Raw genomic sequence first — 16,197 nt, 5'->3', positions numbered from 1 at the left:
GTGAAAGTTTGACCTCCTCCTTGCTGATTTGGATGCTTTTTATTTCTTTGTGTTACCTGATTGCTGAGGGTAGGACTTCCAACACTGTGTTGAATAACAGTGGTGAGAGTCTTGGTATTTTAATAGGAACTTTTGGTCTAGCTAATACTTACTGTAATTTCTGGCATTCATTCATTCATTCATTCATTCATTTAATTTTAAACATTTATTTATTTTTTCTTTTTTGAGAGAGAGAGAGAGAGAGAGCGAGCGAGTGAGCCAGGGAGGGGCAGAGAGAGAATCCCAAGTAGTGAATCCCTCTGTGCTGACAGCCTGACTTGGAGCTCGAATTCACAAACCGTGAGATCATGACCTTAGCTCAGGAGTTGGACGCTTAGCTGACTGAGCCACCCAGGCACCCTCAAATATTTCTTTTTAAATTTCCTTTGTTGCTGTCTTTTGGGTTGATATTTGTTTTGGTTTTCTCATTTCCTTTCTCTTCACTCACTTGGAGGCTACATACTCCTCTTTGTCGCCTCCAGAGGTCGCTCTGTGATCTGGTGTGCAAGTGTTGTGTCCTTGGTCTTGAGACAGGCGAGAAGAGGGAGCTGCAGGTGCCGGGGAGCGAGGGAGGGAAGGTGCGCTGGCCTGCTGAGCTCCGGCGGGGAGACCTGTGGAGGCCTCGGGTGCAAGTTCAAGAGAAGCCTGGTAGGACTTGGGGACAGCCGAGGCGGCCTCCCAAAGTGGTCACAAGGGTTGGTTCTTGGCAGTGACAGTGGTAAGTAGCTAATCTGACAGAGGACAAGCCTGTTGGAGAGAGGTCAAGGGCAGCTGGCATGGCTATCGAGGCAGTGGCTTCGGATGCTGGTGCTCTGAGGGAGGGGGCTGGGAGGCAGTACTCCAACCGGATGTCCTCTCATCCTTGTCCTATGGAGTCACAGAGGGTGTGGCTTATGCTTCTCTGAGGGTGGCCTGGAGGCCCAGTACAGTGTGGGACTGTTGTAGGACAGGGATGAAGCAGGAGGTGGGGGCAGGTCACCCCAATGGGCCTGTTTGCTGCATGAGGTTGAGTGAGGGGGCCACCCAGGCTTCTCCTCACTCTCGGAGACTGATATGGAGGGCTTCTTGGGAGACGTTACCCTGGATTTGGAATTCTAGGTTGCTGGTTCATTTCTCTTGCTTTGTTTAAGGAATGATTCCACTGTCTTCTAGTTTCCATGCTTGCTTTTTAAGAAATTAGCTTGTCATTCCTTTTAAAGGACTTGTTTTCTCTTTGGCCTTTTTTTTTTTTTTAAATTTTTTTTAAAGAAATCTTTTTCTCGTTTTTAATGTTTATTTGTTTATTTTGAGACAGAGAGAGAGCACGCACAAGCGTGGAGGGGCAGAGATGGATAGAGAGAATCCCAAGCAGGCTCCGTGCTGTCAGTGCAGAGCCCGATTTGGGGCTCGAACTCACAAACCTTGAGATCATGACCTAAGCCAAAATCAAGAGTTTGATACTCAACCAACTGAGCCTCCCAGGCGCCCCTGGCCCCCCCCTTTTTTTTTTTTTTATGTTAAAGAGTGTGTGTGTGAATGCGTGTATGTGTGATGCATACAGAAAGGTCCTTAAGGTAGGGGTGCCTGGGTGGCATAGTCAGTTAACTGCCTGACTTCGTTCAGGTCACGATCTCACAGTTTGTGACTTTGAGCCCCGCATCGGGCTCTGTGCTGACAGCTCGGAGTCTGGAGCCTCCTTGGGATTCTGTGTCTCCTTCTTTCTCTGCCCCTCCCCTACTCACGATCTGTCTCTCTCTGTCTCAAAAATAAACATTTGAAAATTAAAAAAAAAAAAGTCCTTACGGTATAAGCATCCTGTTAATAAATAATCATAAATGGCTCCCACCTCACCCGAGGTCAGGACACAACAGAGCCTACCCCCCGCCAGAGGGGCTGGCTCTCCAGGCTCTGATGGTGACAGCCCCCATCTCTGCACTTCTCTGGTTTGACCACCTTGCAAGCACCCGCAAACCATGTGGCTTACCCGTGTTTGCCTCTCAGCTTTGTGCTCATGGAGTCCCACAGTGGGGATTCTTCTGTGTCTGCCTTTCAGTCCAAGGGCAGAAGCCTGCCTTGTGTCCGTGACCACTGAGGGAGGAAGTGTGCCTGAGCTCTGGTCCCCGGGCCTGCCTCTGCTGCCCTCATGTGAGGTGCCATCCTGGGAAAGCAAGTGGGAGCAGGAGCTCTGTGCTGGTCTGCAGCTTCTTGTGGGTCTTAAACTGTTGCAAAATAAAATGTTACTTATTGTGGAAAACCAGCCCTTTTTAGTGTTGTTTTCTGTGGCCTTCTGGGCTGACCTGATGTGTAGGGCTTGGCTCCACCTGCCTGGATTCTCAGCCTGATGTTTAATTCACTGGCCCAGGCTGCTCACCCTCTGAGCTTGGGAGCCTGTGATTTTGTGTATTTTTCTTCCTTTAGAACCTGAGCTTTTCTTGAGATTCCCCAGGAAAGATACGAGGCGGGCTTTTCTAGTTTGCCCTAAGTCCAAGAGTGTTGTTCCCTGGAGACTCCGCTTTTGTGGGGTGTCTCCCACCCCACCGTGTCCACCGGGCAGGCTCTGGCTCTGCGCCCTCTCTCCAGCCCCAGAGCAGCACTAAAGCCACCGCCGTCTCTCCTGGGCTACTGTCCTGCCGGGGTCTGAGAAGTGTCCTCTCCCAGCCAGGAGCGCCTTTGAAGAGTGGTTTTGATACCATCCCATCTGTCTAATTTTCATCCTCGGGTCTCACTGGGAGCAGCAGTTATTTCATTTGGGCCCCGGTTCTCTGCAGTGTGGCGTGCCTTGCCACGTGTGGCTGTTTGAATGTAAATGACAAAGTTAAACGAAAGGAAATGTGTGCCCCTCTGGCCTCAGCTGCACCGCCCAAGCTCGGGGCTGTGTGTTCGGCGCGGCTGTGCTGGGCGCAGACGGAGAGCTCCAGTGCCAGCACTGGGGACGTCCGTAGTGTGGGCACCCCTGCCACTGGGCACTCATAGCAGCTGCCCTGTCCTGGGTCCAGGTGTGTGTGTCCCCACTGACAGGCCACCTCCATCTGCTCCCCAGCTCTGGGTGCCTGTCGCCCTGTCCTTCATGTGTTAGTGTTACTGCCATGAGCCTATGAGGTGTCTTCTAACACAGAAAGGTGGGTGTTCTAACAGTCACAGAGCCCGGAGGGGAAGGACAGAGCCACACCTGTTGCACTGACCCCTGAGCCTAGGGACTGCCATGGACTGCACACACCCACACAGGATCTTGCACACTCTGCACGCTCTCACAGGGGCCTTTTGGGGAAGAGGGGTGGGGGTTGGGACCTGCCTGGACTTGGTGTGTCTGGCCTGGAGCTTCTACTAAGTCCGTCCTGCTGGATGGACTGGAACTTTTCCCTGGGGACCTGCTTCCCTGTTCTCACCATTCTCTCTGGGGGAATCCCGTCAGTCACGTGGGGATCTCCTGGTTTGACTCTCTTTTCTCTGTCTCCTCCCTTTGTCTCGCGGTCTTCCCTACCTTTTCCTGGTGATGATCACTTTTTTCTGGGCTGACTGGCGTGGTGTTGGTTCTGGATTGTGTGTTCCAGTGAGGGTCTCTGTGCTTGTGTGTGGGCTTGGTCACTTTTTGCTCCTCCTTTCGCTCAGTCATGCTGGGAACTAGTTGTGAGTCCTCAGACCTGCCCCTGAAATCTCAGGGAGGGCCTGGTCCTCTGACCCCTGACTTTCAACTCTGCTTGTGGCCAACAGCCCCATCTTGCCCTCTGGAACTTGGCAGAAGTCTCCTTCGAGGCTCCCTGAGTCACCTCAGCTCGCTGGTTTCCCTGTGCAACACTCTGGGTCTATTTAAAAATTTCTTAACTCATTTTTAAAAAATTTTTTTCTAATGTTTATTTTTGAAAGAGAGAGACAGAACGGGAGTGGGGGAGGGGCAGAGAGAGAGGGAGACACAGAATCTGAAGCAGGTTCCAGGCTCTGAGCTGTCAGCACAGAGCTCAACACAGGCCCCAAACTCACAAACTGTGAGACATGACCTGAGCTGAAGTCGAGCACTTAACTGAGCCACCCAGGCGCCCCACTCATTTTGTTATTTTTGTTTTTAATTGCTAACAGCAAAAACAATACTATTCTTAGCCTTCTCCTAATAAGTATTTTATAAACTAAATACTAGCTTTTGGTATGTCAGTTTAAGAAGGTGGAGGTTTTTCCCCCATGGGGAAGAAAGGTTTCAGTTGTGAGATAGCTGATTTGCTTCTAGCACACGACCTATTTTAAAGTTGGGGGCTTAAGTTTCACACAGACTGAAGTTTATCTACGTGTACTTGCTAGCTCATTAGTTTTCCAAGTACATGCTCTATTGGGAGAATTAGAAATTGCTTCAGAATACATACTACTGGAGATCAGTTTTGGTTCTGCTTATTTTGTTTGGGAAGCATTAAAACAGCCAGAGAAAGAGGTCACTGAACCAGAGTGTCCTTTGGTCATTGTAGGCCAGGTGACGGCCTGCCTCCTGGTCCAGCCCCACTGAGCGGTCCCTTCCACATCCCTTCTTTGCCTACTTTAGAAGGTTTTCACTTCTTTTTAATTTCTAAAGGTGTTGTCACTAACGTGCTTTAAACATTTTCTATCAAATTGGTTGGAAACGAAAATGCTCTTTTTTAAAATTTTTAAATGTTTATTTGTGTGTGAGAGAGAGAGAGAGACAGAGCACGAGCAGGGGAGAGAGGGAGACACAGAATCCGAGGTAGGCTCCAGGCTCTGAGCTGTCAGCACAGAGCCCAACTTGGGCCTTGAACCCATGAACCATGAGATCGTGTCCTGAGCTGAAATCAGACACAACCGACTGAGCCACCCAGGGGCACTGAAAATGCTCTTCTTGAACTAAAGATTAGGCAATAATAGAACAATCGTGTCTTTGAATTCGGTTCTGAAGACTCAGTTATAGTTGGTCATTAGAAATGATTTTTTAACGTAGCTCACGAGGTCTTAGCACTTGCAAGTGTCTGAAGTGTCTGAATGTGAGCCAGGTGGGGGCTATCGTGGCGGCTCCCCCACACCTGAACTGTCCTGTGTCACCAGGCGGGCGCGAACATTGACACCTGCTCAGAAGACCAGAGGACCCCATTGATGGAGGCGGCAGAAAACAACCATTTGGATGCAGTGAAGTACCTCATCAAGGCCGGCGCCCTCGTGGACCCGAAGGTACGCTACCTGGCCTGAATCCCATTCCAGTTTTGTGTCGAAATGTCTCATAAAGCTGAGCCGGGGCCGGTTCCTCGTTGGAGCAGCTTCAGGAATTGGCAGCCGGCAGATGTCCACCTGGTAGTCCAGAAGCAGTTGTCTGCTCTCCTTGCGTGGTCACGGGTCTATTTGGGAGAATACTAGTGAGCACTGGGTGTGCTGTGCCTGGCGATAGTCACAGCAACTAGTAAGGAGTCTGCCATGCCCAGTCTCTGCCTCCTTCATTTTGTACGCTTTTCCTCTTCTGACTTTAACTTAGAGCAGTTAGACACCCCACTCCAAAAGAGCATACAAATTGGGAAGAAGAAGTAAAATGATCTCTGTTCGTAAATGGTATGATTTTATATGTAGAAAACCCTAAAATCCCATCCAAAATCTAGAACTAACAAATGCATTCAGAGAAGTTATAAGATACAAAGTTAATACAGAAACATCAGTTATATTTTTATACACTTGAGATGAGTTATCCAACAAGGAAATTAAGAAAACAATTCCATTTATAACAGCATCAAAAAGAGTAAAATACTAGGAATAAACTTAACCAAGGACACGAAAGACTTATAGACTGAAAACCACAAACCATTGCTGAAAGAGATTAAAGAATTGACTTACGAACATGGAAACATGTCCTGTGTTCATGGGTTGGACGAGTGAATATTGTCACAATGCCAGTATCGCCCAGAGTGAAGCACAGATCCAGCGCAATCCCTGTCAGAATCCCAACGAGTTTCTCACAGAAATAGAAAAGCGCGTCCTGAAACTCCTACAGATCTCAAGGGACCCTGAACAGCCAAAACAACCCTGCAAAAGAACACAGCTGGAGGCCCCACACTTCCTGACTTCAAAACCTACTACAGAGCTGCCGTAATCAACACAGCGCGGTGCTGGTGTGAAGACAGAATGGCCCAGAAATGAACCCTCACATGGATAAAGTGATTTTTAGGAGGGGGCCAAGACCACTCAGTGGGAGGAAAGGGCCATCTTTTTATCAAATGGTCCCAGGAAAAGGGAATCTCCACATGCAAAGGAATGCAGTTGGGCCCTTACTTTAGACTGTTTTCAGATATTAACTCAAAATGGATCAAAGATCTAAATGTAAGAGCTTAAACCATAAATCTGTTAGAAGAAAAGATGGAGGAAAATCTTCTCAACATTCATTGGATATGGCAATGATTTCTTGTATGTGACACCAAAAGCACAGGCAATAAAATTAAAATAAACTTCATCAAACTTGAAAATTTTTGTTTGTCAAAGGATACTATCCCAAAGTGTGAAGAGACAACTCACGGGATGGTAAAAATAGTCCTAAATCTTGATAGGGGATTCCTATCCAGAATATATAAAGAACTCCTACCACCCAATAACAAAAGTCCAACCCAGTTCAAAGATGGGCAAGGAGTTTGAATAGGCGTTCCTCCAAAGAAGCTCTGTAAATGGCCAATTAGCACACAACAAGATATTCAGCATCACCAGTCACCGGGGAAATGCAAATCAAAACCACAGTGAGTCACCTCACCCGCTTCGGGCAGCTATTATCTAAACACGGAAAATAAGTGCTGGCAGGTTGTGGAGAAACTGGAGCCCTCGTGCACTGCTGGCAGGAACGTAAAATCGTGCAGCTGAGTGGAAAACTGTGGTGGATCCTCAAAAACTTAAACGTAGAATTACCATGTGATCCAGCTGTTCCAATCAAGAAACTGAAAGCAGGTGCATGAATCAGTGTTTGCTCCCCCATGTTCTCAGCAGCATTGTTCACAAAGCGAGAAGGTGGAAACGGCCCAGGTGTCCCCCTGCGGGGGGACAGGTTAGTGAAAAGTGGTCCATGTGCATCGTGGGTCATCGCTCAGCTGCGAATGGGAAGGAAGTCCCAGCACCAGCGTTGTGCTGAGTGAGAGCAGCCCATCACAGCACTCATCCTGTAGGATCCACTCCTGTGAGGACCCAGAGTCATCAAATCTAGACGCCGGAAGTAAGTTAAAGGATACCGGGGGCGGGGCCAGGGGTGGGGTGGGGCGGGGCGGGGCGGGGCAGGCGTCCCTTCTTAGTGGACCCCACGCTTCCTTCCAGAGTCCGCACCCACGGTGGCACGCTACCACTGACTCGTACACTTAAAGGTGCCTAAAATGACAAGTTTTATGTTGTGTACCTACACATGTATTTGTTTAGAGCCACGACAAAACTATAAAAACGATCTCATGGTCTTTCACAGCGTCACACAATTTTCCAACAAAAAACTTACACTGTTGATAGTAATTTGTCAGCTTCCTTTTTCCATCAAATTATCACTATTTTTCTGCCATTAAATATTATCTTATCGCATTATTTTAAGTGGCTGCATTGTATTTCATATGATATTGTCATTGTATTTTATGATGTAACGTAATGGTATCGTTTTTAGTCAGATTTACTTATTGCCTAATATTTAGTTTCGAATTTCCATTATACACAGTGCTTCAGTAAAATGTTTTCTTAGCTAAGTTTTGGTACATGTTTGGTTTCTTTAGGACATATTTCTGGGTGTGGAATTGTTAGATCAAAATATATAGTCATTTTTAAGGCTTTTTATATTTTTTTCTGAAGGGCACCGAGAGTATGTGAGCACTCGCTCCTGTCTGCTCTTACCAATGCCGACTATTAGAGATGTTTTTAAAAAATATTAATTAACAGTTTGTTATACGAAAATGGTTTGATATACGAAATTTATTTTTTTACTATTTTAATTCACTTGTCTTAAAGTGAACACTTTGGTGTATAGCTATTCATATGTTAGGAATATTTTTTCCGGCTTATGTTTATAAAGTCTTTTGCTTTATTTTTGGTGGTTTTTGCAATCTGGAAACTACTATTGTATAAATATAGATAGCTATTTTTTAAAAATTACTTTTATTTTTATTATTTTTTAACTTTTTTAAGTTTGTTTATTTTGAGAGAGAGGGAGTGGTGAGGCACAGGCAGAGAGAGAGAGAGAGAGAGAGAGAGAGAGAGAGAGAGAGAGAGAATCCCAAGCAGGTTCTGCACTGTTAGTGCAGAGCCCGACGTGGGGCTTGAACACATGAACTTTGAAATGATGAGCTGAGCTGAAATCAAGACTCAGACACTTAACCAACTGAGCCACCCAGGCGCCCCTGTAGATAGCTATAATTAATCCTCTGTGTTATGATGGGAGGGTGAGTCTCGCATTTACCTCATTCTCTGATGGGTTCACAGGAGCCAGCGCCCAAGCTAAGCACCAATGCAGAGGCAAGAGGTTAGTGTTCAGGGCTTTACAGAAGCAGCAAGAGCCTGTAGACAAGGACTGGAGAAGTATCTTGAGGGGGGGGCTTGAGGGGAGCAGGCATCTGAAGTGGGTGACTCGTAGACGAGCTTAGCCGTAGATTGGGTGTAGTGTAACAAAGTGGTCACTGCGGTTGAAGACTGATCATTGAAATTATTCAGTCTGAAGAAGAGGTTGTAGGATAGTTTCCAACTGATGTGTAATTGGAGTCCCAGAAAGAGGAGAGAACCTGGTAGAAAAAAATTATGTTGGGAAAAAAATGGTCATAAACTTACCAGATTTGGTAAGAAAACAATCTACAGATCCAAGAAGCTGAAAAAACCCCAGACTGGGTAAATTCAAAGACTACCTCACCTAAGCACAGTGTGGTTAAAACTGTCGACAACTGAGAATGGAGAAAGTCTTACAAGCAGCTAAAGAACAGCACGTTACATGCAGGCGGGCAGCATCACAGCGAGCCACCAACTTCTCATCTGAAACGATGGGGTAGAAAGCTCAAAAAATTGTCAGTCCAGAAGACTGCATCCAGTAAAAGTCCCCCTGCAAACGAATTGTGTAATAAAACATTCCCAGTTGAACAAAAGCTGATAGGATTTATTGGTACATTTGGCCAAATAGGGTTGGGAAAGCCCGGGAGTCAGCCCAGGAACCGCCCCTGGGAAAGACTGTTGTTTTCTCTAAATTTCCGAGAAGATAGGGGCGCCTGGGTGGCTCAGTCGGCTAAGCGTCCAGTTTCAGCTCGGGTCGTGGTCTCGCGGTTTGTGGGTTCGAGCCCTACATTGGACTCTGTGCTGACAACTCGGAGCCTGGAGCCTGCTCCAGATTCTGTGTCTCCCTCTCTCTGCTCCTTCCCCGCTTGCATACACGCGCACGCTCCCTCTCGCTCTCTCTTGTGCTCTCTCTCTCTTTCTCTAAAATAAACGTTAAATTTTTTCTTAATTTCTAGAAGATAAAAGACTATTTAAAGCAGAAATAATATCTGTACAAGGTGCAGTTCATACCAGTTTAGAAGTAAAATGTATGCCACCAACAGCACCAAGCAAGAGCCATGAATGGAGCCCTGCTGTTGTCAGGCTGTCGTTTCTGCTGTGGGAGGCAGTAGGTATCAATCCAAGGTGACCGATAAAGAGAATAATATCGTCATCCCCAGAGAAAGCACAAAGAAAATAATTTAAAAGAAATAACAGCTTTAAGGACAATTTACGAAAATCGAGTAGAGGCAGTAAGATGGGATCCTGAGCAGTATTTGTATAACTACAGGCAGGAGAAGAGGAGTAAACACCAATGGTACAAGGAGCCCTGTCCCTGTCCGTGGTGACACCACGTGTGAAGACTGAACACACCAGGACCAGCGGTGTGCTGCTGCAGGGTGCTTGCGTTATTGGAGACACAGATGGAAATAAAAAGGATGGAGAATGTATATCATGCAGATGGTAAATGTGAGAATCAAAAGGAAAAATTTTTAAACTTCTATAAGAGGAAAGATTCTTTGTGATTGCAGCATAGGGAAAGGTATCTTAAGACACAGAAAAGTACAAAAATGGTAAAGTTAAGTGCATTAGAATTAAGAATTTCCAATCAACAGGATGTCACAAAGTTCACAAAAGGCAGGCTACACACTCCCAGAAGATTTTGCAGCACACTTGCAAAGGATTCATATCCAAAACTATAAGGAAGTCCTACAAATAAAAGAATCCAAAAGAAAAACAGGCAAGGAATGAGCGGCAGTCCTCAGAAGAGGAAGTCGGAGTAACCAGCAAACACGTGGAAGGCGCTCAGCCTTTTGAAAACAAGCCTGAAACCCTGTTGTGTAGCCCTTGGATGTGGTGGTGCTCAAAGGTTGGACCGCCCAGAGGAGCCACAGCGCCCCCTGCGTCCCTGTTGCTGGGCGTGTGCCCCCGCCCCCATGATGTGTGAACAGGGGACAGTTTTGCAATCTCAGTGCATCTTTAAATAGCACAAAGTCAAACAGAACACTTGAGAACAAGGCAAGCCTTTAAAGCCAACAACCATACGATTTTGTGTTTATCATACAATTAAAATTTTAAACACCAGTAATAACGGGATTGGACTGTGTGGGTTTTCTTGAGAAAAGTGGGTTTACTGATTAACTTCAGTCTTGATAAGAAGTATGTATTATATGTATGTGAAAATCTAGGATTACTGCTCTTAGGGTTAGAAACGGAGAGAAAGAGGGAATAAGGAAACATGGTCAATATAAAGATGGGAGCCGGGGGGAGAGAAGCAGAGGGGCCCGTGAGGAGAAGACGGTGGGAGTGTGTCCGCGTGGGTCCTTGAGGTGCGTGCACAGGAGGGATCCATCTGTGAAAGATGCTACCTCAGGTTGGCACTGAGCCTGGCTGTATCAATGGGGCATGAATGGTCCCCCAGCCCTCCCGGAACCCCCGAGTCTCTCCTGGAGCTTCCTGAGTCCAACCTCTCCTCTCCATGAGTCCGACCTCTCCTCTCCAGTGGCGGGTGGCTTTTGTTTTGTTTTGAGGTAGTTCAATTAATGGGATATATTTAGCATGCCTGAGGAAGCAGAGCTGAAAGCTAACAGGGAGATGTGCCCAAGCAGCCTCAGGAAACAGAACGCGCTCAGTCAGCCACCAGGACGTGTGTGGGGCTGCAGGGCAGGCTTTGCCCCTGTTCTGGGCCCCTGCTCTTCCCTGCCATTTATTATTTTTAATCCTGTGGCGTACAGACAGTGATTACTGCCTCATTAGCGCTGCTTTAAACGTGCAGTGGCAACCATTTCTTGTAGAGGTCCTGATGGGTGCTGTGGCCCTCTGGTCGTGTGAGGAGTGCAGTGGCTTGAAACAGTCCCAGGGGCCCTGTTGGAACAGAGGGACAGGTCGCCGCACCTGGCCACATGGAGAAGCCTGGGGTGTGCCACGGCCTGTCAGACCGTGAAGGAAAGGGAGGGACAGCGGTTCACATGTGTGCCTGCAGGCTGTCTGCAAGTGGAAGGCCCTTGGCCACCTGAGGCCTCGTCCCATCGGCGTCAGAAGCTCGGGGTCCGGACCCCAGTGGTACAGCCTCTGAAAACAACCCCACCCTCCTCTGCCTGGGCTCCTTATCGTTCTAGACGGCACCTCCCCTCTGTGGGGAATGAAGGTTCACTGTGGCCATGCGCTCAGGGCCTGGCACGCTGTAAGTCATGTGATTTCTCTGGATCTAAATGGCATTTGTGTTGCAGGATGCAGAGGGCTCCACCTGCTTGCACCTCGCTGCCAAGAAAGGCCACTATGATGTGGTTCAGTATCTGCTTTCAAATGGACAAATGGACGTCAACTGTCAGGTAAAGCCACGTCCTCCACTTACCGACACTCTTACCTGGCTGGTTGGCCAGAGACCCCAGTCTCCTTTGTAGCAGTCCTGGCTCCCTGCCTGTTTTCTGTGGCCCCCCTTGCAAGGCCTCGGAAGGCCTGGCCTCACTCACCCTGGCTGCTGCCTCCCCAGGCCGCCCACTGGTTACTCTGAGAGCTCATCCCGCAGTGACCTCTTGGGCCACCGTAGTCTCCTGGCCTGGGTGAACATGTCACCATCTGAGTGGGGTCCCTGACCTCCTGTATGCCGGGTGCCCTCCCTCCCGTGGTGCCCATCTTCCCACCTAGTGGCTCTCAGGGTTCCAGGGCAGGGTCTTTGCGTGACGAGTAGTCCTTGGCCTGAGGAGGTCCCATGTGTGTCAAGTGAGTGAGTGACTCGGGAGAGCAAATGAGGGAGCTTCCCTCCCACTTGTTGGGGCCCAGACCCCTCTCCTCCCACATGACTCTGGGCTCTGGGAAGGCTGTCTTGGCATCACAGGCTCTGCCCCATCTTTTAGGAGTGTCATTGCCTCCAGCCCAGCTCTCTGCAAGCCACCCTGACAGAGACCCTCCCCAGTGGCCTAGAGATGTGGTTCCCTGCCATGTGCCTCACGGCCCACCTCTGCTCTCACAGGGTCCACGGGCTAGACCCCTACCCTGTTTCATTTTCTACCTCCCATTGGTTGGGTTTTGAACATTTCCTCTCCTGGGCTGGGCTGGCTCCACGAGGCCAGCCTGTCCCTGCAGTGTCCCCAGTGCCCAGGCGGTGCCCACAGCCAGCCTGCAGGGAGGGCCTCGCTACAGTCATGGAAACTGCATATCTGCCAGAGAGAGGTGGCAGCTGGGGGTGTGCAGGGAGTCGTTTGAGAGGTGCTGGGGAGGGTTGAGCTTTCTGCCACCAGACCATGAGTTGGCAGCGTGATACGCATTTCCTGAGGACTTGCTTTTCCTGGCTTAAACAAAACTACCCACGACCAACTGAGTAAGGAGAGACAGGCCTGGGTGGGTGGAGTGGTGGAAAGCCGACTGGTCAGAACCACGGTGGACCCTACAGATGGGGTCAGTCTGCGAAGACTTTCTGCCGTCTGCCCTTCAGGAAGAAGCCAGAACTGCGCACAGCCCCCGTCAGTCTCTGGGCTTGGATTGCTTTCCGTCCGCAGTTCTTGGCAGCCTGCTCTTGCTTCCTCCTCGGGGTCTGTGTCACTAGGGCCAGCACTTCCCACCAACCAGACTTCTGGTCTCTGAGGGTCGGTCTGGTCAACAGTGTTTCTGGTCCAGGGATCCTGGCAGGTGCACTCAGGTGTGCGGGGTATTGTCCTGGCAGTGTCTGTCCTCCAGGCTGGAGAGGGGCGAGGTCCCGCACAACCATCTGTCCCCCTCAGAGCAGAGGTTTGTGAGGGTCACACTGGGTGGTTCTGGCTCCGTCTTGCACCCACTGAGATGTCTGGGGCTATACCCGGAGCCTTACTTTCCTCACCAAGAAAATGGGAACTTGGTCTGGCTCCCGCCTCTTGGGGCTGCCTTAAAGGTCCTCAGTGAGACTGCTCTTCATGTTACTTGTCTCTGGGAGCTGTGGTGAATTGTAGGGCTTTGTGTTTTGTTTTGTTTTGTTTGTTTGTTGAAATTAGGATGATGGCGGCTGGACACCCATGATTTGGGCCACTGAGTATAAGCACGTGGAGCTCGTGAAGCTGCTGCTGTCCAAGGGGTCTGACATCAACATCCGGGACAACGTGAGTCTCTGGGTTTCGCTGGTCCTAAGCAGGTCCTGGAGGAGGGTGGAGAGACCAGGGCGTGCAGAGCTGACAGCTGAAGGTTCTTTTTCTTGGAAACCTGACCAAGGCTCTGCCCTCTTTTTCCATGTTTTCAGTGGCCCCTGGACCCACTGTGGTTTCCTCAGGTTGTTTTGTGTGTTGGCCAGTTGCTGGGTATAGATTGAGGGGCGGAGGTTCCTGAGACCTGCCCGTGGGTGGTACCTGCCTATTTAGAGGCACACCTGGATTGAGGAGCCCAGGGTGCACACCATCCCTGTGCAGGTAGATGTGTGAGCGCCGGCTCATTCTGTGGTTGCCACCATGCACTCAGACCACGAGAGCTAAGGTGCTGGTATTGAAGGCTGGTTTTGTGGGACAGGTTTGGTCTCAGAAAATGGGGGCTTGGGGCCAAGGTCCGAAGACTCACCAGTCCCTGTGGGAGTAACCTCCTGGCAGCCTGTGTGTCAGCAGGCAACTCCGGTTAATTAATTAATTAGTTAATTAATTAATCTATCTATGTATTTTTAAGTTTATTCAGTTATTATATTAGAGAGAGAGAGAGAGAGGGCACACACGCACAAGTGGGGGAGGAGCAGAGACAAAGAGGAGACACAGAATCTGAAGCAGCTCCAGCCTCCGAGCTATCAGCACAGAGCCTGACGTGGGGCTCAAACCCACGAACCACGAGATCATGACCTGAGCCCCGAAGTCGGACGCTTAGCCGATGGAGCCATCCAGGCGCCCCAACTCCAGTTAATTTAAGAGGGCATTTCTGGGAAGGTCACTGGGGACCTGCTCTGGAGCAAGGCAGAGGGACAGGGTTCCCAGGACAGACAGACGCAGTGTGCCCTGCAGAGCTATGTCCACTGTTACAGAGTGTCACCAAAAGCCATAAATAGAAAGTCTAGCCACAGACTCATTAAACTGATAATGAAATAAGAAAGCAGTTTGGCAGTAAGAGTTGATTGTTCCAAGCACACCGTTCAGTAGCGTGCAAGTCAGCGTGGAGCCTGAGCGTCCAAGGTGGGGAGGCAGGTGGCCTTTTCCGGTTCTGAACCCTGAGCGGGACAGGGCTCTCTAGACCCCCGCTTGAAGAAGGGGTGGGAGCAGCGAGCACCACCTGGTCTCTCATTGTGGCTGCTCAGCATTGGGACCCTTTCCTGCATCTGTGAGCGGGTCTCACCCTGCCCAGAAACGTGGCACACAGGCCGGGATCTGGACCTGCAGCACGTGGCTCGGCTACGGGGTGTTTCTGTTCGTGTCCTCAGAGCTGGTGTGAGTACGATGACACCGCCTGAAAGGGACCGGGGACTGGAAGGTGAGGATAAAGGGAAGGGGTGCGGGGAGGTCCCTTGTGGCCGCAGCAGAGAGCAGTCGCGACCTGCCCTGCTGATGTTTTGTGACGTGGTTAGGCCAGTTGCAGCCGTGTGTCCTTGGGCATGGTGCCCCTCGTGCAGCTGTCTGGGGTCGGGGTGCGGGTGTGTGGGCAGCACACGGCCTCACAGAGTCCAGCGGGTGTCAGTGCTGGTGCTGATGGCGGTCCTCAGGAGTCAGAAGGATTGACGAATTGCGTGTCTGCGGGCCATATGACGACGGAACCACGTTTCACCTTGACAGTTCCATCGTCGCGCTAGCGGCAGACTGTACCATGGCAGGTGTGCAGTGACACGTACACCTGAAATAGATGCTTGTGAGCCCAGAGTCCACCACAGCCACACCAGTGCATGACACTCCTTCCCAGTTTCCTCCTGCTGCTTTGTAGCCAGCCGCCCGCACCGCTTTCTGTCCCGTGGGGGTTCTTTGTGAGCTTGGTGTTCCGTGGGTAGATCCCTGCGGTGTGGACGCTGCTCAGGCAGCGTTGGTCTGGCGGTCAGTGTTCTGTCGTGTGGACAGATCAGCTCACTCGTCCCTTACCTGGCCGTGGACATTTGGGTCTTCTGGGTCTGGCTCTCACACGTGGAGCCGCTGTGAACATGCACACAGGCAGGCCACACATTTGCATGGCCACATGCTGTCATTTCCCTCAGGTGACACCTGGGTCCCGTGATGTGTGTGTGCTCACGTCTGTGAGGACACCGCCCAGCTTCTGGAGTGGCCACGCCCTTCCCAGTGTCCGAGAGCTGCTCCTTCCCCCTCCCCGGGCCTCAGCATGGTCAGTCTGTGTCCTCTTCTGGGAGGGGTCTGCTCACATCTGTTGCCCATGTTTTAGTGGGATGTTTATTGTTGTATCCTTCAGTTTTGAAGGGTTTGGTACATTTTGTGTACAGGTCCTCTGTATCAGATGGTTTATAAACCCTAACAAGTAAGCAGATGGTTTTTAATTTTGATAAAGTCCGGCTTATCAATTATTTTCTTTTTTTTTTAATTTTTATTTATTTATTGAGAGCGAGGGAGAGAGAGACAGAGCATGAGCAGGGGAGGGGCAGAGAGAGAGGGAGACACAGAATCCGAAGCAGGCTCCAGGCTCTGAGCTGTCCGCACAGAGCCCGACGCGGGGCTCGAACTCACGGACTGTGAGATCTTGACCTGAGCCAAAGTCGGACGCTCAACCGACTGAGCCACCCAGGCGCCCCAATTATTTTCTACTTACAGGTCATGTTTTTGGTGTTCTCTTTAAGAGTTCATTGCCTAACCTCAGATC

The 16,197-nt window shown here is 49.8% G+C and overlaps 1 protein-coding gene across 7 annotated transcripts in view; it reads left to right on the top strand.

Annotated features, from left to right (window-relative positions):
* The window catches only part of EHMT1 (euchromatic histone lysine methyltransferase 1), a 152,234-nt gene that overhangs the window by 119,474 nt on the left and 16,563 nt on the right, over window positions 1–16,197 (top strand). For all 7 annotated transcript variants that reach the window (XM_053204280.1, XM_053204281.1, XM_053204282.1 and 4 more), the window contains 3 exons: window positions 5,059–5,181; window positions 11,694–11,795; window positions 13,431–13,535. In XM_053204280.1, the coding sequence (XP_053060255.1) occupies window positions 5,059–5,181; window positions 11,694–11,795; window positions 13,431–13,535 (330 nt within the window). The remainder of the gene's footprint in view (window positions 1–5,058; window positions 5,182–11,693; window positions 11,796–13,430; window positions 13,536–16,197) is intronic.

This window comes from Acinonyx jubatus, chromosome D4, assembly GCF_027475565.1.
Source record: "Acinonyx jubatus isolate Ajub_Pintada_27869175 chromosome D4, VMU_Ajub_asm_v1.0, whole genome shotgun sequence".
In the NCBI taxonomy this organism is placed as follows: Eukaryota; Metazoa; Chordata; class Mammalia; order Carnivora; family Felidae; genus Acinonyx; species Acinonyx jubatus.
The sequence above is the reverse complement of the archived record's forward strand: the minus strand, read 5'-3'. Positions and strand labels throughout refer to the sequence as shown.